This window comes from Kockiozyma suomiensis, assembly GCF_038497685.1.
Source record: "Kockiozyma suomiensis strain NRRL Y-17356 unplaced genomic scaffold V2V93scaffold_6, whole genome shotgun sequence".
In the NCBI taxonomy this organism is placed as follows: domain Eukaryota; kingdom Fungi; phylum Ascomycota; class Lipomycetes; order Lipomycetales; family Lipomycetaceae; genus Kockiozyma; species Kockiozyma suomiensis.
Genome location: NW_027117669.1, coordinates 570,652 through 589,434, shown reverse-complemented (window position 1 = coordinate 589,434; position 18,783 = coordinate 570,652). Strand labels below are relative to the sequence as shown.

Here is an 18,783-nt window from a genome sequence, read left to right as displayed (position 1 = left end):
GAATGTTGAATTGGAATTGGAGTTTATAAGGAGTTGTGTACTACTTGATTTTTTGTTTCACTGTATTTCATTGTGTTTTTATTAATATATCGGCTATATCAATAATCTCCAAATGAGCAACTCAGGTTCTCATATCTTTTGAGCCGTCGCAGCCGCGCTCTCAAATTATTTATCCGACCGCCTCGCGACAACTTTCTCTTTCTTACCATCTTCACCACTTCCGCAACTGCCACAACCACTAGCTGGTGCTACTTTTTCTCTAGACAGCAGCATGATCAAAGCACTTGTCCGCCGGCTGTCGGCCTCTTCAGCCGTCACGACGGCCTCTAAACGCCGACTCATTTCCACCTTTGAAATCCCTGAGCAGCCCGGCGCGACTCTCTCCGCTGCAAAGCTCTCGATCGAGAAGACAACGAGCCCTAAGACAAAGATAGCACCCGAGAAACTTGTATTTGGCCATACATTCACCGACCATATGCTCCAGGTCAAGTGGGACGCGACCGACGGCTGGCTAGACCCAAAGATTGTGCCCTATCAGAATCTTTCGCTCGATCCTGCCACCTGCGTCTTTCATTATGCCTTTGAATGCTTTGAGGGGATGAAGGCGTATCGTGTAAGTATCTTCTTAGCTATCTTATATTTGCGTGTTTTGTCGGTTATATGATCGGCAGGCAAGCCTTAAAAGTAAAGACGTAAAAGCTCACACGATTAGGACGCCGAGGGCAAGGTTCGCATGTTCCGCCCAGACAAGAACATGGAACGTATGAAGAAGACGGCTGCTCGTATTTGTCTCCCGACCTTTGACACCGATGAGCTTGTCAAACTTATCGGCAAACTCGTCGCGCTCGACTCGAACTGGATTCCCTCAAGCCGTGGCTATTCGCTCTACCTTCGCCCGACAATGATTGGAACTCAGGCATCATTAGGTGTCGGTCCGCCATCTTCTGCTTTGCTTTATGTTATCATGTCCCCAGTCGGCCCATACTACCCCACAGGTTTTAAGGCCGTCCGGCTCGAGGCCACTGACTATGCCATCCGTGCCTGGCCGGGTGGTGTTGGCGACAAGAAACTAGGTGCAAACTACGCGCCTGGCATCCTACCCCAGCGCATGGCTGCCTCGCGTGGTTTCCAGCAGAACCTATGGCTATTCGGCGAGGAAGGTTACGTAACTGAGGTCGGAACTATGAATGCCTTCTTCGTCTTCCAGAACGGCGCAAAGAAAGAGCTTGTTACCGCGCCTATTGACGGTACGATTCTTGAAGGTGTCACCCGAGACTCTATTCTTGCTCTTGCTCGCGAACGGCTGGATCCTGCCGAATGGGACATTTCTGAGCGCAAATTTACGATAAAGGAGGTTGCTGACCGCGCAAAGGCTGGTACTTTACTCGAGGCCTTTGGCTCCGGAACCGCGGCTGTTGTGTCTCCTATAAAAGAGATTGATTGGCATGGCGAGGCAATTCATGTGCCATTACAGGACGGCAAAGAGACTGGTGTTATTGCGGAGACAATGGCGGACTGGATGGCAGAGATCCAGTATGGACAAAAGGAACATCCGTGGAGTTATGTCATTGAGTAATTATGCTTCACTGATTGATCGATTGTCTTTCGCACGATGATACTTAGAGCATACGCATTTCAGCATACATACATGTATAAAATCAAAAGCTGTGTGTGTTTTTTGTTCGCTAGATTTGGTAATAATATTGTACAAAATATAGACTATGTTCCAGCAGGGTTAGGTTGTAGAATTAGAAGTCGGGAGCTACTACGTGTTCACTGATTTCGTATCCTACATCAACAATAAACTGAAGAAGAAACAGATCAAGGACGGCAATCACAGATCAATGGCACCAAAGAAGCAAGTAAGATCACAAAAGAACGCGGCGAGCGCTGCTACCCCTATTGCTACTTCCGCTGCGACAACCAGCAGAACTGCGACAACCACTAGAGATGCCCCGACCGTAGCCGATACCACAGTTATTGTTGCCGACGTATACAAATCTTATATCAACGATACTCCACGACGATTGAAATTGATTGATGCATTTATGTTGTTTTTGGTTGCTGTTGGTGTGTTACAATTTGTATACTGTGTGCTCGTCACGAGCTATGTAAGTAGTCAAGTCATGATTCTATTAATTTCATATTTATTAGATCTGACTGTTTCCTGTCGTTTAGCCGTTCAATGCATTTCTATCTGGATTTTCAATCACTGTCGGTCAATTCGTTCTTACTGGTGCGTTTTGTGAGATTGAATAATACTGCCTCCTTATTAACTAAAAACATGATATAGCTGCACTACGGATACAGGCCAATCCAGCCAACAGCAGCCAATTTGAGAAAGTATCACCGGAACGGTATGTTTTAGTACCTATTCAATAATGGTTATTTTTTAAATTTTGTATTGATTAACCTAATTGTGCGGTTATTTAGGGCATTTGCGGACTTTGTATTTGGCAGCCTGATTTTGCATTTCTTTGCCTACAACTTCATTAATTAAGTCGTGATTGATTTGAATGATGAGATTGCTGTAGCGAGTTGGGGAGTTTTCTGGTTTGCGTCCGGTATGGCTTTTCTTTCTCGTTTAGATTGTGTATAGAGATTCAACCCATATTTTTTGTTCTTTTACATTAATGATATATGATTCGAAATGCACCGTTTATAAACTAAACACATAATAAAATAAAAGATTATGACATCCTGATCCGACCCACGCGTTAAATATATAGATAGCGCGTTGATAAAAAAAAATAAGAGTATGAGATGATAAATATTCCGCTTTATACATCAACAGAGAAACACCATTTCTAGCAAAATTCCCTATTGTAAATAAATCTTGTGCGTACATGCAGCCCTAATGAAGGAGAGAACGAAAAATATTTTTCTTTCTAGAGGTATTTGGATTTTTTTTGAACTCCTTCTCTAGTTCTTATCGTCATGAGAGATGAGCTCGTCGTAGTTTCCGGAAATGATCTTGTTGACGATCATGAACTGCTTGATATTCTGCTGCTCCGGGGTCAAACTGTTATACAAGGCATCATCTTTAAGGTATTTCTCTTCGGTCTGGAGACGCAACTCCTCGAGAGCCCAGTCGCCGAAGCTAGAAAAAAAAAGAGATCGAGTTAGTAAGAAGATACGCGAATGCTGTGCTAAGAAACAGGCACATATAAACGAATAAGCATACTAATTTCTGGATCCAAAAGTAAAGTAAACACCAACTAAGCCCATCATAGGAAGGAAGAAGTAGTACATGAGCGATTCCCATCCCTCTTTCTTCTTCTCGCGGACGACTTCCCATTGCACGTTGCCGTGGTGGTCCTTGACCGGGATCTTGTCAACAATGACGCCCTCCCCTTCATCCGCCTGCTTCTCCTCCTCAACTGCAGGCTCGTAAAGAACTTTCAAAAACTCTGTTTTTTGCTTAGGAGTCTTATCAAAGTAACCAGTGACATCAAAGCCAAAGCCCATCAGCTTCTTAAGGTCAATGATCTCGTTGAACTCAGCCTCTGAGAGCATGCGCATCTCACCATCGGGACCAGCGTAGTGCTTGAGCGCACCGGGAACGGTGGCGACAAAAGTCCGCAATTGCACTTCCCAGTCAAGGAGGGGCTTGGACGGGTCGAGAGGCTTCAAGTAGTTTGGTATGTCGCGGGCGACGAGTGAGGTCGAGAATTGACGGAGAGGGCGGAGCTGGGAAGGGCAGAGAAGGATTGAGGAAGAGATCGAGAGCGAGGATGAGAGTGGCCGCGCAAGGCGGGAAGCGAGTGTTCGGATAGACATTATGGACCTGGTGAGATGGGTTAGCAGGTGAATATCGGTATGATATAGTATAGTAGATACTATACAATAAATACAATAAATACAATACAACACAGTACAGTACAATGCAAAGCAGTGAAAAGCAATTCAATTCGTTCAATAATAGCAACTCACCTGATCCAAGCTATCTTCAAGCTACCTTCAAGCTAACGTCTTCAAGCTATCTGAGCCTTGAATAAGTTCGATATCGGGGTTTTCAGCAGTAGCGCAGCAAACTCGCTATTGCGCCACTCTCATTGGTTCAGCATAAATGTATTTCAGGTGCTGCATATATGCACTTAGGGCTAACTTATCACGTGAAACACAAACCCCCTTAGGGCTATACATATTAACGTGACTGCTTTTCCCCCGTGTGTGCGTTGCTACGCCTTCGCCAAACTATGAGCTGCTCTCTCGACCCTTACCAGCACTATCATCTTCACCAACACAGCAATGAAGTACATCCAGTCAGACGAGATCCTCGAGATCCCCGAGGGAGTCACCGTCGTTATTAAGTCCCGGATTGTTGTCGTTACCGGCCCTCGCGGAACCCTGACCAAGAACCTCCGTCACATCAACCTCGCTTTCACTAAGGTCTCCGACTCGGCCATCAAGCTTACCGTCCACCATGGCGACCGAAAGCATGTCGCTGCTCTGAGAACCATCAAGACGTTGATCAACAACTTGATCATCGGTGTTACCAAGGGTGGGTTTTACTTTTTGTTTCTCAGCGCTGGACTAGATGGCACAGCCAGGTGCTTGACCTACAGCGACGAACACCTGCACTCTCATCCTGCCTGAACACTCCTTGCTAACTTTTATTCTCTCTGAAGGCTACAAGTACAAGATGCGTTACGTCTATGCCCATTTCCCCATTAACGTCAACATCATCTCAGACGGAAAGGAAGTCGAGATCCGCAACTTCTTGGGCGAGAAGCGTGTTCGCGTTGTCCCCGTCCTCGAGGGCGTTAGCGTCGAGGTCTCGACCGCCCAGAAGGATGAGCTTGTCTTGACTGGAAACTCACTCGAGAATGTGTCGCAGTCGGCTGCTGACATCCAGCAGATCTGCAGAGTCCGGAACAAGGATATCCGGTAAGTGAAAATTGCTGTAGGGTTTGGTAGTCTAATCTAACATCTTTGATATAGAAAATTCTTGGACGGTATCTATGTGTCTGAGCGGGGCACGATCGAGACTGAGTAAAGCGAGTAGACCGAAAAAAAGCATGCTAATGAGCTAAAAATAAAAGATGGGAGTATATATGTTTGGGTTTGTTTTAATATGTATATCACCAAAATGCAATTTATTCCATATTACTTTTCTTCTATTTTCTCTATCCTCTGCCATGGTGGTTGTCTGCTGTTGATTATTGATGTATATTTTCGGCAGTAATTTCTCTGATCCAAAAGGTAAATGGTCTTATATTCGTAGATGAATCTGTCACTTAAAATTCAACTGGATAAATAGTGGTTTTTGACTTACTCTGAATATACTTATGGCTTGCAGCTAATTTTTTTATATTCCTTTTAAGAAAACAAGAAAACAAACAACATAATCTATCTGAAACTCCGCGTGTCTTCTATATTTCTAAGATCTGACAGTATAATCATTATTTCGTAACCACTTTATAATCAAAAATCAAAATAAACTAATATATCTATCCATAGCTATGCCAAACGCCGATTTTTTATAATCCCAACTTCATTCTACCTCTCACCTCTCCCTTTAACAAAGACAATTTGTCAAAATCTACTTAAAAAGAGTAATATCAGCCGTGAACTGCCGCTTCAACAACAGCTGCTCCAGCGTCTCGGCCAATACGCCCAGCCACGAGAACGAGCTAGGGAGCTTAATCGCATCGAGTGTCACTGCAGAGATTTGGATTGTTTCATTATACCCGTAAATGTACGCTGGATAGCCTCCTAAGTCGCGAACATCAATGTTGCGCACAGAAATATCGCTGACCGGCGCTACACCAGAGGTACTTTTGCGCGTAATGAGCGATAGCCATCCGCCATACTCCAAGTCATGTCCAATAAAAATCTGCTCGACGACAATATTTTCATATGTAATGTTGAACACGTAAGAATCGTACGAAGATTGCTTTGAGTCAATACCAACAGCAATTGCGCCTTGATAAAGAGTCGAGTTCCGAACTTGCACATTGAAAATAGGTAGATACGTGCCATATCCAATCTTCCAGCCAATACAGCCAGTCCAAGCCACAGTGTCTGTAATCTCAATCGCGTGATTAGGCACAAACAAATCCGTAGGCCAGCTTTTGGCAATGTCAGTGTGGCGATTCCACGTCTTGAGAGAATATGCGTCATCGCCGGAAACAACAAGCGCATGCTTCAAGGTGACGTTGTAAGAGTGCATGATGTCAATCCCATCATTCTCAGCCATCGTGAGATTGTTCACAACCTTAAAATTTGAAATCACAGCATTTGTTATCATCGTCGGAGTCATTGCCCAAAACCCAGATTCACGCAAAAGAAGGCCATCAAAAGTAAAGTCAGTTACGGCAATAGGCTGCAATATCATGACTTTGAATGGCGCTGACGCGGCAAGAGTATCACTCGCTCGTCCGTCAAGTGTACCGCGGCCCACAATCTTGATCTCAGCGGAATATGTCTCTGTTCGAATCCACTCCACAATCGGAATGCCTTCCTTATAAAATGCAATCCTGTGGTCGGAAATATCAGTTGAGGCACGCAGGTACGCTCCGCCAGAAACGTAGAGCGTCGTCCGATGCGGCAGCGTGATTGCACCAATAGTGTACAGACCAGCAGGAACAACAACAACGGCATTGCCACTGCGGCCGTTAGATGTTGCGGCTAGAGCTGCATCATCAAGAGCCGACTGAAGAGCTGCAGTAGCTAGTGCAGAGCCTGTGCTGTCGGCAGAGTATGGTGAGTCAGTCACATCCAAGATGACGGCAGCAGATCCAAAAGAATCAGCGTAGTGATCTGCAGGATCAGCTAAAATTACCAACTCGCGAAGACCATTGATTTTTACAATGATGTAGTTTGATCCCGTCAATGGAAAAACCAGAGTGCGCCGATCTGTCGAGATTGTTGCGTCAATTGAAAGGCTTGAAGGCGATATCGCCCACGAGAGTACAGGCTCTGTAACCGTTACGGCTACTGTTGTTGACTGGCCGCCAGCGGCAAGTGAATAGTGCGCATAGTCGTAGTCAATAAACTCAAGTACTGGCACCGAAGAAGAATCGACACTGAGGCTGAACGTTGACGAAAGAGAATAGCTATTGGGAACAGTGTACGTAGAGACAGAGGAAGAGATAGAAGAGGTGCGGCGCATGTGCGTCAAATCACGAGCATGTGCGACGACAAGACAGACCTGCACCAGCAGCAGCCGAAAATACATCGGTTATTTGATCTTAACCGCAAGGAAAGTCTCGGAGCGAAAAGGCAGCGACATTAAGAAAAGGAGCGCATTATATATTCGCGCTGGACCTGGTGGAAGGGGCAGCAACATGCGCAAAAAGCAATTATGCGGGCCGTTGAGTTTCAGACGCAGGTGCAAGGTGCCGCCTCCGAGGGCATAGTATGTCGTGTCCAAGAAGCAGAAGCTCTGAAGCTAGTCAGAATATGACGACACAAGTGATTAAAATTACGCAGCCGGGGATATATACAGAAGTGTTGGATAGTGATGTGACCAGCTCTGCTCCTGACAGCCGTCAAAGGATCTGCCGGTGGTCGACATCTGTCACTAAAAAACGCTCAAAAGCTGTCTGCCGCATTGTCTTAAACCTCGTAGATTCACGTGATGCGCGTCTTATCGCGCAGTGTAAAAAAAGCTGTAGAACCTTACCGCGACCACTGCCCCTTCCGTCGCTGGCCGAGGAGCGGCGACTGCTGCTGACTGCTGTCGTGACTAAGCGGCTGCCCGGCGCTCGGCGCGCTGGGGTCGACTCGTCTTCTCTGCAACTTGTCGCGTACTCGCGACTCGCCAGACGACCGCCGCGAGTCCACCGTATCAAAGGATGCGCGCATGCTGCTGCTGCTCGGCTGAACTGAGCTCGGCTGGCTACGCTGGTAGATGTCCTGCAGCGATGGCTTGGGGGTACTTCTTCGCGACGGCGATCCGGCGGCCGTATTCGCAGTGTTTGGAAGAGGCGGTTGGCGCAGATTCTGCTGCGGATATTGAGCATGCTGCACTCCATTGTAGGATTGAGGGGGGCGCGGTTGTTGCTGTGGATGATGCTCGCTGTTTGCAAACCCGCCCGGCATCGCTGCCGCTACCCGCTGCCGCTGTAATGGAGATTGTTGCTGCTGCTGATACTGATTCGTTGTCGGCGGACCTCCTCCACCAAGAAAAGTCGGCACATAGCCGTACCTTTCGAGATAGTATTGCACCAGCACGCGATGCACATGTGTGTCTTCTTCTGTGTCGCCGTCAAAGTCTTCAGTGTTGCCAATTGCCGTTGCCCCATAGCGCTTTAACCGTGACCAGAGTCCCGTCGGCTGTATGGAGTGTGTAATGCTCATTTCCTATTCTGACTGCGATTGATGATAGAACGCGTGGACGATAGAATGCGTAGATGAATGTATAGCTGAGAACTGAGAGCCGCTTAAATGTGTAACCCGCATGCAAGATCAGGGGCAGATATTCAGTACCAAACCCTTATGCTTATATGTGCTAAGAAATTAGTAAGAAAAATTAGAATTGCGCACTCAATTACCGAGGCTGCCACGTCATTTGACAATAACAAATCAGTTATCAGGAGCAAATTTATTGCTAATTTCTGACAGTATTAATACACTTAATAGTCTGATTACTTTCTGTAATCAGCAACTACGTGGCGTAGGCTTGGTACTGACGCGGCTTTCCTGTACTCTTATGTATTTAATAGTACGGAAACACATGTACATAAAAGGTGTATTTTCTTCCCCAGCTTAACGCTATGCACGGACTACTCCGGCTGCCAGTCTCGCTGATCAGTGGTGGCTCTCCAGCTGTAGCTTCTTTTTTACTGCCATACTTCTTTATCTCTCTCTCTCTTTTCCAGTCGTGCTGCTGCGTATGCTGATAGAAGGATGTCGTATTTGACCTCTCCTTCGGCTAGCCGCTCTCGCTCGCTTGCGGCTATCGACACCGTCGCTCCGGCTCACTCAAAGGGCCAGCTGCTCTTTGCCAAATCAAAAGTTTACGTGCACCCTACTCCCTCCGCCAAAGACAACATCCCTGGGTTTATTGCCCTGGTGCGACCACCTGGAGCATCCGACCGAGAAATCTTGCTGGCCTGGATGCCTGAGTCGCTTCTCAGAGGCGAAGACGTCCGCGCATACTCAAAAGTCGATCTGCATCCCGACGATGCTCCTGCGTTAGAAGTCTTTGTCTCTTTACCGCCCATCTCCTCAATCTCAACTTTCGCTTTTGCCATCCCGCTTACCCGTATATACTCGGTCATGCTTCGGCCTCCAAGTCTCGGCTGGTGGTGGGGTTCGATCATCATACACACTCGCAACGAAGCAGTCGTGCCCGCGCTCTTCTTTCACGACTCCGAGTCGCAAAGCACAATCATGCAACAAAAGCAACGCAACAAGAAATTTACCCCTTTTGCGCCCGATGGTGACCTTTTCTGGGGTGGTGATCAGTTCATGAAATATCTAAGAAGATATACCACCGTCGAAAAATCAACATTCGAACAGCGCCTTTATCTTATAAACCCAGAACCTGACGACCTTCTAAGCTTCTCACCACCGAATGCTAGAATAGAAAAAATTTCCGATCGTGAGTCTTTATCAAGACTCGTCAAGGACGCTCGCTGGAATGTGCTTGAACGACTTGCGCGTGTCACTCGTTTCTCCCGTCGAACTGCACAAGAAGTCATTGGCAACTCTCCACCTGCCGTACGAGCTATGCTGAATGTTCCCGAAGTGAGGCAGCTTGGTGATGATTTCGATTCAGCTCGTGTTTATCTTGCCAAATGGGCCATGACAATCTCTGAAGAGGCTGAACGCAGTAAATCGAAGGTCGTCTGGACAGATGTCGTTGGTGATCATATCGGCTCTATGGTCGGTGACTTTGAAGTTCTGAATGTTGATGATCGAGTTGAACGTCGCAATGAGGTGTCTAGAGAAGAATGGAAGGCTTTCTTTGATCATTCAGGGCGGTTGTGCATCACTGTTAGTGAAATTAAAGAACGTATTTTTCACGGCGTAAGTTTTTTAATTTTTTGAGTATCTGACTGATCGCGCTAACAGTAATTAGGGACTGGCTCCGGATGTGCGATCAGAGGCCTGGCTATTTCTTCTAGGCCTATATCCCTGGGACTCGTCTCAGCTTGACCGTCAGGTGATTATGGCATCAAAACGAGACGAATACTACCGTTTAAAGCGACAATGGTGGGACGACATCGAGCGGCAAAAGACAGATGCAGTATGGAAAGACCAGCGTAACCGAATTGAGAAAGATGTCCATCGTACAGATCGCAACATTCCTTTGTTTGCTGGTGAGGACACACCTCATCCAGATCCAGACTCACCATTTGCAAATATCGGTACAAATGTGCATCTCGAGCAACTCAAAGACATGCTCATTACTTACAACGAGTACAATAAAACTCTTGGATACGTCCAAGGCATGTCGGATTTGCTTTCGCCTATATACGCCGTGATTCAAGATGATGCCGTCGCTTTCTGGGCTTTCGTCGGTTTTATGAGTCGCATGGAACGCAATTTCCTGCGTGATCAGAGCGGTATGCATCGTCAACTGCTTGCACTTGACAATCTGGTGCAACTTATGGAACCTAAATTATATACGCATCTTGAGAAAGCTGACTCAACCAACTTCTTCTTTGTTTTTCGAATGTTGCTCGTGTGGTTCAAACGCGAGTTTAAGTGGGATGATGTTTTACGCCTGTGGGAGGTACTTTGGACCGACTACCTTACGAGCCAGTTTGTACTCTTTGTAGCTCTAGCTATTTTAGACAAACATAAGGATGTCATCATGGAGCACCTCGAGCATTTCGATGAGGTTTTGAAATACATGAACGAACTATCCAAAACGATAGATGTTGAGGAGACTCTGACGCGAGCCGAAGCTCTTTTTTACCGATTTCAACGAACTATTGACGCTATAGATCGCAAGAACAAAGAGCCGCTGTCTTCAGGAGGAGGAGGCTGGAGCTCGCCCATTGTGCCGTCGAATAGCAGCGGGAGTAGTGGGTTCCCCGATGGTCCTCCAGACAAGTCGTTACCGCTTAAGCCTGATGTGACTGGTCGTATCGTGATCAGTGATGTTTTGCGTGAGCTGCTGTCTAAAGATATTATAGTTGTTAAAGATACAATTCCTATGGAAGAATATGAGTCGTGAGACGTGCAAATTTTTTTTAAATCTTTCTGTGCTTCTTTGAGTATTTGGGATCGGGAGTTCTACTTTGTGTGTGCTGTTTAATTTGTATAGTAAGAGAATAAAATATACAAGGGTGTTTTTATGATTATATCTGCATGTTGCCGAGTTTTATAATGTTTATGTGTTGATTCTGATAATTGAGATGCATTTATATACAGTTTACGTCGCATGATATGCTTTGAATCGTATAGTAAGCCCTGCTTGAGGCCGCGCATACATTTACCAATAGTAATAAATCATTATTTATGCTGGAAACAGCTTGATCTGAAGATCTAATATTTACACGGTTGCTACAGTCTATTGTAGCCTCAAAGTTTATACACGTTTGACTCATTCCATCCCTTACTCTTTAAAAGGCCCCCGATCTTTCCTTGTTCATCAGCATCTCGATTCACACCCTCACCAACAGGCGAGTTCAAAGTTGTAACATCCGCTCGTTTGCCTGCTACATACTCAATAAAGCCTTCAGGGCCCGAGACGATAGCGTATGCAGGTCGCGCTGGAAGTTTACCTCGACATTGCTTCAACAAAGCAGCGTTCCACTCAATTGCGTTTGAGAAGTCATGCGTTGATGAGAAATAAAAATTCTCTATTGAAGACGATACAGAATCTGAGGGTGAGATAGGCTTGGGAATATCCTTTGCCCGCAAAGCGGTTTTCTCTTCATCGACATGATAATGAATTTCCGCTCGGCCAGTCTTCTCAAGAAAGAGAAGAAAGCGCGGGAAAGCAATATCTTCGCGTCGGCGCACAGAGTAATGCAATATAACCCTGCCTGGTGGTGGATTCTTGCTCAACAGTAGTTGTAGAGCGGGAGCTATTCCTGTTCCAGCGGCAAAAAAGACGATATTGGAAGGGACTTGGGAGCGAGGAAAAGGAGGAGGCAATTGCGATGGATTATCAATCATCGGACACAGAAGTGGGTTCAAATCTGTATTTTTCGCCGAAAGATATACTCGTTTAGGATCTGTAATGCTGCGCGGATTAACGGTTGCCGGAAGAGTAAGCTCGGTGAAAGGTCCTCGCAGCGCAACACGTGAATTGATTGGGATAGAACAAAGATATCGCGACAGTTCTCCGTCTGCGTATCGGCGAACAAGCAGCACAATTTTACCTTCATCTTTATCCAATTGCGGTCCAAGAATACGAAGTAATGCAGTACGCTCAGTTCCAGCCTCTGAAGGACGTAGACCAAGCACATATAGCAGTGGTAACGGCGTGTAACGGCGGACAACTTGCAGCTGCGGTTGTACGACCTCAACGCTCCATGTGCGCGAGCCGTCCCATACACCTATGAGACCAGGATCGTTTGCAAGAGGTGGATCGCGTGGGTCATAGGCAGGTGTTCGTTTATTGCGTGTCTTTTGCAGATGCTTGACCTTTTCGTAAGGTGGCGAGAGTTCAATAACGTAAAGGTCGTCGGCAATTTGTTCACGATGAGTAAGAATAAAAGTCGAGAAAGCATTCGGATCAAGCGCAGGTGCAGTCGGCAAGTCCGCGGGTGGGATTTTTGCCGTTTCGTCTTCGAAAAAATGAGCTTTGACAAAATATGCTGTCCACAAAAATGCCAGAAAAATGCCACCCGCTTTTGCAGGCCTGCCGAAACTCCAGCGACCCTGTTTCGAGCGGCCTTTGGCATCTAAGGGAGGTAGTCGTGGTGGTTCATGTGATATTCGACGGGGCTCGCCTTGCCTGGAGTTGCCGCTTGACCCGTTGCGATTTGTGATCTCCGTAGATGTGTTGGATGGTTCTGAAGAGTACAGTCGAGTGTGCGATATATTAGATTGTTCCGTCTTAGAAATTGCGGCCAAAGATATCACTGAACCCAGCAGTGGTGTATTGGACTTTGCTAGTTTTACATGGTGCAAACATGATAATGTAGAATACCGTGGTATTCGGTGCATGATCAGCATTGCTGATTGATGTGCTAATATCAGAATATAAGAGGACGGTTCAACCATAAAGTAATTCACGATATTTAATTTTCTAAACATTTTCAGGGGTTGACTTCAGTTCCTACGTCATGTGCTTTCAGTTTTCTTAAAATCCAAAATCTTTTGAATGATATATAATCGGAGAAAATAATATACACACGACACCAGCATGTTTAATACTATATCATGATATTTAGCAGAATTTTCAGGCGACAAATCAGTTTTCCTTCAAGTTTGTCACCGACGATTTATGCGCTGTCTACTGCTCCAGGTCGAGCTGCATTGGGAGTCATTCGACTTTCTGGTCCTCAAAGTAAATTGGTATGTCTCCTTCCCTCTTGACTTTGCTCCTCTAACGAAATAATGACAGATACTTCAGCGTCTTACACGAAGCAGAAAAGAACCACAACCGCGGAAGGCATCTCTACAAAGACTATATGCGCCTACTGTGTCATCTACTGGCTCCCCCAGCGAGATTCTGGACGATGCGCTAACAATATACTTCCCAGGTCCTAGGTCATACACAGGCGAAGATACAGTAGAGTTACATGTGCATGGTGGCCGGGCGGTTATTAATGCCGTGTTGCGTTCTATTCCCGCTTATGCCGAACATTCACCAGATGATCACGAAGGCTGTCGACCATCTGTGCGACACGCCGAGCCTGGCGAGTTCACGATGCGAGCTTTTTCAAACTCAAGACTAGATCTGACGCAAGTGGAAGGTGTGGGCGGGATGATTGACGCAGAGACAGAAGCGCAGCGTGTGGCAGCTGTGTCGAGCGCGGGTGGACATATGCGACGAATGTACAACCGTTGGCAAGCTTCACTGCTTGATATTGCTGCCTTGATGGCCGCAGTAATTGACTTTTCAGAAGAGGGATACTTTGAAAATGACGACGTAAATGAGGACGGATTGTTTCTGGAAGCTAAAGACAGCGTTGATCAATTACTCACCGACGTGCGTGCGCATGTCGATCAGATCGAACGCTCCGAGATTGTACTCTCTGGCGTCAAGCTAGCGTTGCTTGGTCCTCCGAATGCAGGAAAGTCTAGTCTACTTAATGCTCTTGCTCGCCGTGATGCTGCTATTGTGAGTAGTCAGCCTGGAACTACACGCGATGTCGTTGAACTAGGCCTCGAATTAGGAGGCTACCGAGTTGTCCTAGCTGACACCGCAGGTTTACGTCCTACTACTTCTGCAGATGAGATCGAGGCGCAGGGTATTTTACGAGCTAGAGAGAAAAGTGCTGAAGCTGACGTACTTGTCGTTGTTGTTCCTGCCGTTGTTGAAGTACCTGAATGGCATGATGTTGTACGCGACGCTGTGCACTCTGCTCTAGCTCGTGAAACTCCTGTCGTCGTTGCTGTGAACAAGTGTGACCTTCTTAAAACAGACGAGAATAAAATTGAAGAAATCGTTCAAAGGTATGCCGTCGAGCTTTCAGTACCTTCTGCAAATGTTTTCGCCATATCTTGCAGAAAAAGTCTTGGTTTCGCATCTTTTACCCAGCATCTATCTGCGACATTTACAAACTTGTCGAACCTCGGATCCGATCCTCCGGTTGGAGCATCACAACGAACCAAGGAAATTCTCTCACGTGAAACGGTTCCTGCACTCGAGCGATTTATTGAGGCAGCAAATAGAGATGATGTTGTGCAGGCGTCGGAAGAAGTCAGATATGCTGCTGACTGCTTAGGCAGGGTTACAGGCGAGAGTATGAATGTCGAGGACGTTCTTGGAGTTGTATTTTCAAAATTTTGCGTCGGGAAGTAATTGCAGAGTATATGCAACTGCAAACTCTACAGTATATTGCATGATATGACGTGGTCAATCAATTTTGTGCAAGTAGCCAAGAAAAAGTCGCGTGGGACATGGGCATTTAAAGATCTTATAAGCCTCCAGAGAACCCACTCTATACTAGATACAAGTATTTATTTGAGCAAAGAAATATAGCATTATACCACGGATCATATCGGCAGGAGGAGAACAATTATCTTTATGCTGCCTGCCTGGCTTTTTAATTGCGGCGTAGGGTTTCGGAATTAGAAGCTTTCGCTTGTCACTTTCCTTGTTCTATTATCCGGCAGCCTATGTTTGCTTGCCGCTCATCTGCAAAACCCTATGCCATTCTTCATACTTTGGACATTCAGCTGGCAGTGTATTGGAATTGTTTAGTTAAGATTCCCAATTATGGCTGCACAGATGGCAGATTCTAGCCAGCCATCTTCTGCGCCTGAAATGCCCGAAAACCCTGCTCTCGAGGCCGAGTTGCCAGATCCTGAAGCCCGACCAGAGGTCTTTTCCTCAACGCTGCATGAATGTGCTTGCGTCATAATTCTTGCCTTCGGGCCGATAATGAACTCTGCAAATCAAGGCTCTTTGCAGCTTGCTTTGCCGCATGTGTCCAAGTCGTTTAATATCGACGGTGGTCAACTCAGTTGGACTGTGACCTCATACTCTCTGGTTACAGGCGCGACCATGCTCGTTATGGGCCGTCTTTCCGATATTCTCGGACGCAAGCGAATGCTCGTTGCCGCATTCTCTTGGTACACCATTTTTTCTCTCATTCTAGGTTTCATGAAGTCTGCTATTCCATTCGACATACTGCGAGGTCTGCAGGCTTTAGGTGGTGCAACGGCGCCTTCAGCAGCGGCAGGCACGCTCGGATCCATCTACCCTGCTGGTCGACGCAAGAATAAAGTCATGGCGACGTTTGCTGCCGGAGCTCCTCTTGGATTTATTTTGGGTATAGTGATGTCAGGTATTTGCACGCAGTTTATCAGCTGGAAAGCAAACATGTTTTTTCTTGCAATAGTGTACGGTTTGTTATCAGTCGCCTTGTATTTCCTTCTTCCTAGCGATGAGGCTTGTGCTATTTTTGCAAACAAGACTATTGCTGTACGCGGCGGTACTTTACTAGTCGTTAACCGTGACTGGTCGACGAGCTGGAAACTGCTGAAAGAACTAGATTTTGTGGGCGTATTTCTGTCAATGTCTGGGCTTGTACTTTTCATATTTGCAGTCGCAGATTCTAGTAATGCCCCTAAAGGGTGGTCTACTCCGTATATTATTGCATTGCTGGCTGTTGGTATTGCTTTGATTGGGATTTTTGTGCTTTGGGAATTTTATCATCCCCGGCCTCTCATGCCTCTTTTTATTTGGAAGTATCCCGGGTTTGCCATCGTAAGTCACAGAACACTATATTTGAAAAAGTAGTCTTGTTAACTTGCTTTTGTTTTATAGTGCATGGCCACGATTGTCTGCGGATGGATGGACTTTCAAGGCGTGTTAATTTACTTTGCATCACTTACTTTCCAGCATATCAACGGCTATTCACCAATTCTGACGACCGCCGCCATGCTTCCACAGTCAATTTCTGGACTTTTTGTGAACATTGTTGCTGCATTTATTCTTCACCGCATTTCAGGTAGAATTCTGATGGTCGTCGCTATGGCATCGTTTCTCATCGCCGCTCTTTTGTGGGCGCTCAACCCTCTCGACCTGACATACTGGGCAATGACATTCCCTGCACTCATTATTGTTGTTATTGGTGCTGATCTTGCTTACAACGTCGGCAACCAGTTTTCACTTTCTACGGTGCCCCCGCATTTGAAATCGACAGCCGCTGGCCTCTTCAACGTTATGATCCAACTTGCGGCCACAATTGGCGTGGCAGCCTCGACTGCCATCGTGACGTCGGAGATTGGACCTGATATTGAGAACCAGGATCGAAAAATTCTGCATCGTGGATATCGCGCAGCGTATTGGTTTGCTGTCGGCGTTGCCGGGCTGGGACTGTTCTTCTCTTTCTTCATGAAAGTTGGAACCCAAGGAGGTGAAAACTCAAAACCCGAGACGGTGATGTTAGAGAGCCGCGAGAAGACTGAGGATGCCGAGAGGCAGCCAGATGCTGAGCAGCCTGCGTCTGGCGATACTGTGCAAGAGGACAAAGCTTGAAGAGAATGAGTCCTTTTTTATTTTAATTTTCTTTCATTTTTTATGGTTATAGATTGGATTTATGTTTGCATTGTCTGGGTAAAATGATTTAATCACTGTAGAATAAGTAATTGTGATTAAATCAATGAATGGAGAGATAATTATGATTTTGGTCGACTGAAGGTGCGATGCATGTCAATAGACTTAATGAGAGAGGAGTATGGTGCAACAAATTATTTGTATGCTGAGATTCTTTAATATATATTGGTACACCCAAACCCACGCAATTTTCGGTTTTACAACTGAATAATATCGTAGAGCAGTAATTCCTAAATCTCTTTTTCTCTCATCGCCCTCATAGCCGCAAACAGACGTCGCTTATTGAAAGCATGCCGCGTCTCTGCCAGCCTGCGCACGTGCTGATACTTTGCAGCTGCATCAGTACATAAGCGAGTTTTGATAGGGTTTGATAATTGACGGCGTCACATAGGACTAAACAGAGTGGAATACTCATTTCAGAATAGCTTTTTCAAACTTGAAGGCTTAAAGATATCCTCAAGAAGTATAGCAACTCTGAATTGAGCACACGATTCTAGGATAGCTGGTTAGGGGAGAAATAAGCTGCGATGGTTTCAAAAAGCTAGATATTTGCTTGGACTAAAGGCTTTGCACGGTGGACTAAGCTGAGAAGAGACGGTAGGATAAGTACAGATAATAAGCAAAGTAAGCCTTTCTCTATATCAGTTCTGCAAAAGCAAGGCAATATGCCGAACCAGATAAATTGAAGCTACCTTGCGACTAGCATTCACCGAAAACGGACTTTTGTAATAAGTGAAACCCATATACTTTCTTCTTTTTATCAATCCCACATTCTTCCATTCACAAATATTAAAGGATGGTCATGCTCACGCGCCACCCTCACGCTTCGCATACTCCTCCTCCATCCGTTCCAGGTATTGCGCATCGATCTCTGACTGTCGCTGAGACTGCGTAGATGGTTGTATCGGCTGCCGGTGAAAGGTAAACTGCTCGGGATATTCTTCTTCGCGAGCATTTGATGTCGAGTGCTGCTGTGTTGAAGGTGAGGAAGATTTGGTTGCGTCAGACGGAGCTGTCGCGACTCCATTTGATGACGTAGCTTTGTCTTTGCTTTCGCTGTCATCATCAGACTGATACATTGGACGAGGCATTAGGTATGTGTCAAGAAGCAGGCAGCAATGAAACTGGTGGTAAGGTTGGCAAGTTGGACTAGCAAGTGGCGGGTTTGCAATGAGTGGCAAGCGAATCAACTGTACGATGATCAGATGGAGATTAGGCGGGTGCTTGCACGTGCAAGAACCGCGATGTCGTCATAGATACCGGTTCGAGTCGTGGTTATTACGTAAACTTGCTATCAAATATCGAAGAAACCTTTCTTTCGAGTTAAATAGTTCTCCGTATTTCGAAAATTTGTAACTAAGTAAATCTATAAAGATATTCTGGAGTGGTGGGCATTCAAGTATGTTTTAAAGTGTGTAGGCCTACATCCACCTGTCACCAAATTTCTTTCATATTTACACTGCACTGCATTTTACATTGATAGGATCTTGATAGCTGCTCCCCAACTAAATCTATTCTTGTGTTTCAAAATATCTCTGCTCAGTATATGTTTTCCACGGATCGACCAACATTAGTAGTACGGTCCCTGTGCAAGAAACATAGTATATCCTTGAATGTACTGTGCACAATAGAGTTGC

At 45.9% G+C, this 18,783-nt stretch overlaps 10 protein-coding genes across 10 annotated transcripts; 6 read left to right on the top strand and 4 right to left on the bottom strand.

Moving 5' to 3' along the window:
• Positions 1–124: 124 nt before the first annotated feature.
• On the top strand, positions 125–1,738 carry V2V93DRAFT_386065 (aminotransferase). Its single transcript, XM_066912261.1, has 2 exons — positions 125–613; positions 713–1,738. The coding sequence occupies exons 1-2, from the start codon at positions 272–274 to the stop codon at positions 1,574–1,576; spliced, it is 1,206 nt and encodes a 401-aa protein (XP_066766189.1). The 5' UTR covers positions 125–271; the 3' UTR covers positions 1,577–1,738.
• A 61-nt stretch (positions 1,739–1,799) lies between these two features.
• On the top strand, positions 1,800–2,672 carry V2V93DRAFT_386064 (DAD family-domain-containing protein). Its single transcript, XM_066912260.1, has 4 exons — positions 1,800–2,111; positions 2,179–2,236; positions 2,294–2,357; positions 2,434–2,672. Exons 1-4 carry the CDS (start codon positions 1,845–1,847, stop codon positions 2,498–2,500), a joined length of 456 nt encoding a protein of 151 aa, XP_066766188.1. The 5' UTR covers positions 1,800–1,844; the 3' UTR covers positions 2,501–2,672.
• V2V93DRAFT_368980 (uncharacterized protein) lies at positions 2,640–4,012 on the bottom strand. The gene is made up of 3 exons (XM_066909909.1): positions 3,879–4,012; positions 3,185–3,787; positions 2,640–3,100 (listed from the first exon to the last, which is right to left on the bottom strand). The coding sequence occupies exons 2-3, from the start codon at positions 3,778–3,780 to the stop codon at positions 2,923–2,925; spliced, it is 774 nt and encodes a 257-aa protein (XP_066766187.1). The 5' UTR covers positions 3,781–3,787; positions 3,879–4,012; the 3' UTR covers positions 2,640–2,922.
• A 193-nt stretch (positions 4,013–4,205) lies between these two features.
• On the top strand, positions 4,206–5,124 carry V2V93DRAFT_386062 (60S ribosomal protein uL6). Its single transcript, XM_066912259.1, has 3 exons — positions 4,206–4,504; positions 4,632–4,890; positions 4,945–5,124. The coding sequence occupies exons 1-3, from the start codon at positions 4,252–4,254 to the stop codon at positions 4,997–4,999; spliced, it is 567 nt and encodes a 188-aa protein (XP_066766186.1). The 5' UTR covers positions 4,206–4,251; the 3' UTR covers positions 5,000–5,124.
• A 75-nt stretch (positions 5,125–5,199) lies between these two features.
• Positions 5,200–7,404, bottom strand: V2V93DRAFT_227280 (pectin lyase fold/virulence factor). The gene has a single exon (XM_066907060.1). It carries the CDS (start codon positions 7,181–7,183, stop codon positions 5,546–5,548), a length of 1,638 nt encoding a protein of 545 aa, XP_066766185.1. The 5' UTR covers positions 7,184–7,404; the 3' UTR covers positions 5,200–5,545.
• On the bottom strand, positions 7,375–8,630 carry V2V93DRAFT_227298 (uncharacterized protein). Its single transcript, XM_066907061.1, has 2 exons — positions 7,452–8,630; positions 7,375–7,390 (listed from the first exon to the last, which is right to left on the bottom strand). The coding sequence occupies exon 1, from the start codon at positions 8,305–8,307 to the stop codon at positions 7,627–7,629; it is 681 nt and encodes a 226-aa protein (XP_066766184.1). The 5' UTR covers positions 8,308–8,630; the 3' UTR covers positions 7,375–7,390; positions 7,452–7,626.
• A 21-nt stretch (positions 8,631–8,651) lies between these two features.
• Positions 8,652–11,409, top strand: V2V93DRAFT_368972 (rab-GTPase-TBC domain-containing protein). Its single transcript, XM_066909908.1, has 2 exons — positions 8,652–9,981; positions 10,034–11,409. The coding sequence occupies exons 1-2, from the start codon at positions 8,857–8,859 to the stop codon at positions 11,135–11,137; spliced, it is 2,229 nt and encodes a 742-aa protein (XP_066766183.1). The 5' UTR covers positions 8,652–8,856; the 3' UTR covers positions 11,138–11,409.
• Positions 11,385–13,115, bottom strand: V2V93DRAFT_368968 (uncharacterized protein). Its single transcript, XM_066909907.1, has one exon. The coding sequence runs from the start codon at positions 13,087–13,089 to the stop codon at positions 11,485–11,487; it is 1,605 nt and encodes a 534-aa protein (XP_066766182.1). The 5' UTR covers positions 13,090–13,115; the 3' UTR covers positions 11,385–11,484.
• Positions 13,116–13,175: 60 nt separating this feature from the next.
• V2V93DRAFT_386057 (GTP-binding protein TrmE N-terminus-domain-containing protein) lies at positions 13,176–15,140 on the top strand. The gene is made up of 2 exons (XM_066912258.1): positions 13,176–13,431; positions 13,481–15,140. The coding sequence occupies exons 1-2, from the start codon at positions 13,297–13,299 to the stop codon at positions 14,882–14,884; spliced, it is 1,539 nt and encodes a 512-aa protein (XP_066766181.1). The 5' UTR covers positions 13,176–13,296; the 3' UTR covers positions 14,885–15,140.
• V2V93DRAFT_368963 (major facilitator superfamily-domain-containing protein) lies at positions 15,141–17,325 on the top strand. Its single transcript, XM_066909906.1, has 2 exons — positions 15,141–16,294; positions 16,355–17,325. Exons 1-2 carry the CDS (start codon positions 15,302–15,304, stop codon positions 17,066–17,068), a joined length of 1,707 nt encoding a protein of 568 aa, XP_066766180.1. The 5' UTR covers positions 15,141–15,301; the 3' UTR covers positions 17,069–17,325.
• The last annotated feature ends 1,458 nt before the right edge of the window (positions 17,326–18,783 follow it).

Excerpts from the sequence above, each read along its gene's own strand:
- V2V93DRAFT_368963 (XM_066909906.1), top strand. The coding sequence starts at position 15,302 with ATGGCTGCACAGATGGCAGATTCTAGCCAGCCATCTTCTGCGCCTGAA. Across the intron at positions 16,295-16,354 it reads AGTATCCCGGGTTTGCCATC|TGCATGGCCACGATTGTCTG; the intron begins GTAAGTCACAGA and ends TTTGTTTTATAG.
- V2V93DRAFT_227280 (XM_066907060.1), bottom strand. The coding sequence starts at position 7,183 with ATGTATTTTCGGCTGCTGCTGGTGCAGGTCTGTCTTGTCGTCGCACAT.
- V2V93DRAFT_227298 (XM_066907061.1), bottom strand. The coding sequence starts at position 8,307 with ATGAGCATTACACACTCCATACAGCCGACGGGACTCTGGTCACGGTTA.
- V2V93DRAFT_368968 (XM_066909907.1), bottom strand. The coding sequence starts at position 13,089 with ATGCTGATCATGCACCGAATACCACGGTATTCTACATTATCATGTTTG.
- V2V93DRAFT_386057 (XM_066912258.1), top strand. The coding sequence starts at position 13,297 with ATGATATTTAGCAGAATTTTCAGGCGACAAATCAGTTTTCCTTCAAGT. Across the intron at positions 13,432-13,480 it reads CTGGTCCTCAAAGTAAATTG|ATACTTCAGCGTCTTACACG; the intron begins GTATGTCTCCTT and ends AAATAATGACAG.
- V2V93DRAFT_386065 (XM_066912261.1), top strand. The coding sequence starts at position 272 with ATGATCAAAGCACTTGTCCGCCGGCTGTCGGCCTCTTCAGCCGTCACG. Across the intron at positions 614-712 it reads AGGGGATGAAGGCGTATCGT|GACGCCGAGGGCAAGGTTCG; the intron begins GTAAGTATCTTC and ends TCACACGATTAG.
- V2V93DRAFT_368980 (XM_066909909.1), bottom strand. The coding sequence starts at position 3,780 with ATGTCTATCCGAACACTCGCTTCCCGCCTTGCGCGGCCACTCTCATCC. Across the intron at positions 3,101-3,184 it reads ACTTTTGGATCCAGAAATTA|CTTCGGCGACTGGGCTCTCG; the intron begins GTATGCTTATTC and ends TTTTTTTTCTAG.
- V2V93DRAFT_386064 (XM_066912260.1), top strand. The coding sequence starts at position 1,845 with ATGGCACCAAAGAAGCAAGTAAGATCACAAAAGAACGCGGCGAGCGCT. Across the intron at positions 2,112-2,178 it reads GTGTGCTCGTCACGAGCTAT|CCGTTCAATGCATTTCTATC; the intron begins GTAAGTAGTCAA and ends CCTGTCGTTTAG. Across the intron at positions 2,358-2,433 it reads GAGAAAGTATCACCGGAACG|GGCATTTGCGGACTTTGTAT; the intron begins GTATGTTTTAGT and ends GCGGTTATTTAG.
- V2V93DRAFT_368972 (XM_066909908.1), top strand. The coding sequence starts at position 8,857 with ATGTCGTATTTGACCTCTCCTTCGGCTAGCCGCTCTCGCTCGCTTGCG. Across the intron at positions 9,982-10,033 it reads AAGAACGTATTTTTCACGGC|GGACTGGCTCCGGATGTGCG; the intron begins GTAAGTTTTTTA and ends AACAGTAATTAG.
- V2V93DRAFT_386062 (XM_066912259.1), top strand. The coding sequence starts at position 4,252 with ATGAAGTACATCCAGTCAGACGAGATCCTCGAGATCCCCGAGGGAGTC. Across the intron at positions 4,505-4,631 it reads GATCATCGGTGTTACCAAGG|GCTACAAGTACAAGATGCGT; the intron begins GTGGGTTTTACT and ends TTCTCTCTGAAG. Across the intron at positions 4,891-4,944 it reads GTCCGGAACAAGGATATCCG|AAAATTCTTGGACGGTATCT; the intron begins GTAAGTGAAAAT and ends TCTTTGATATAG.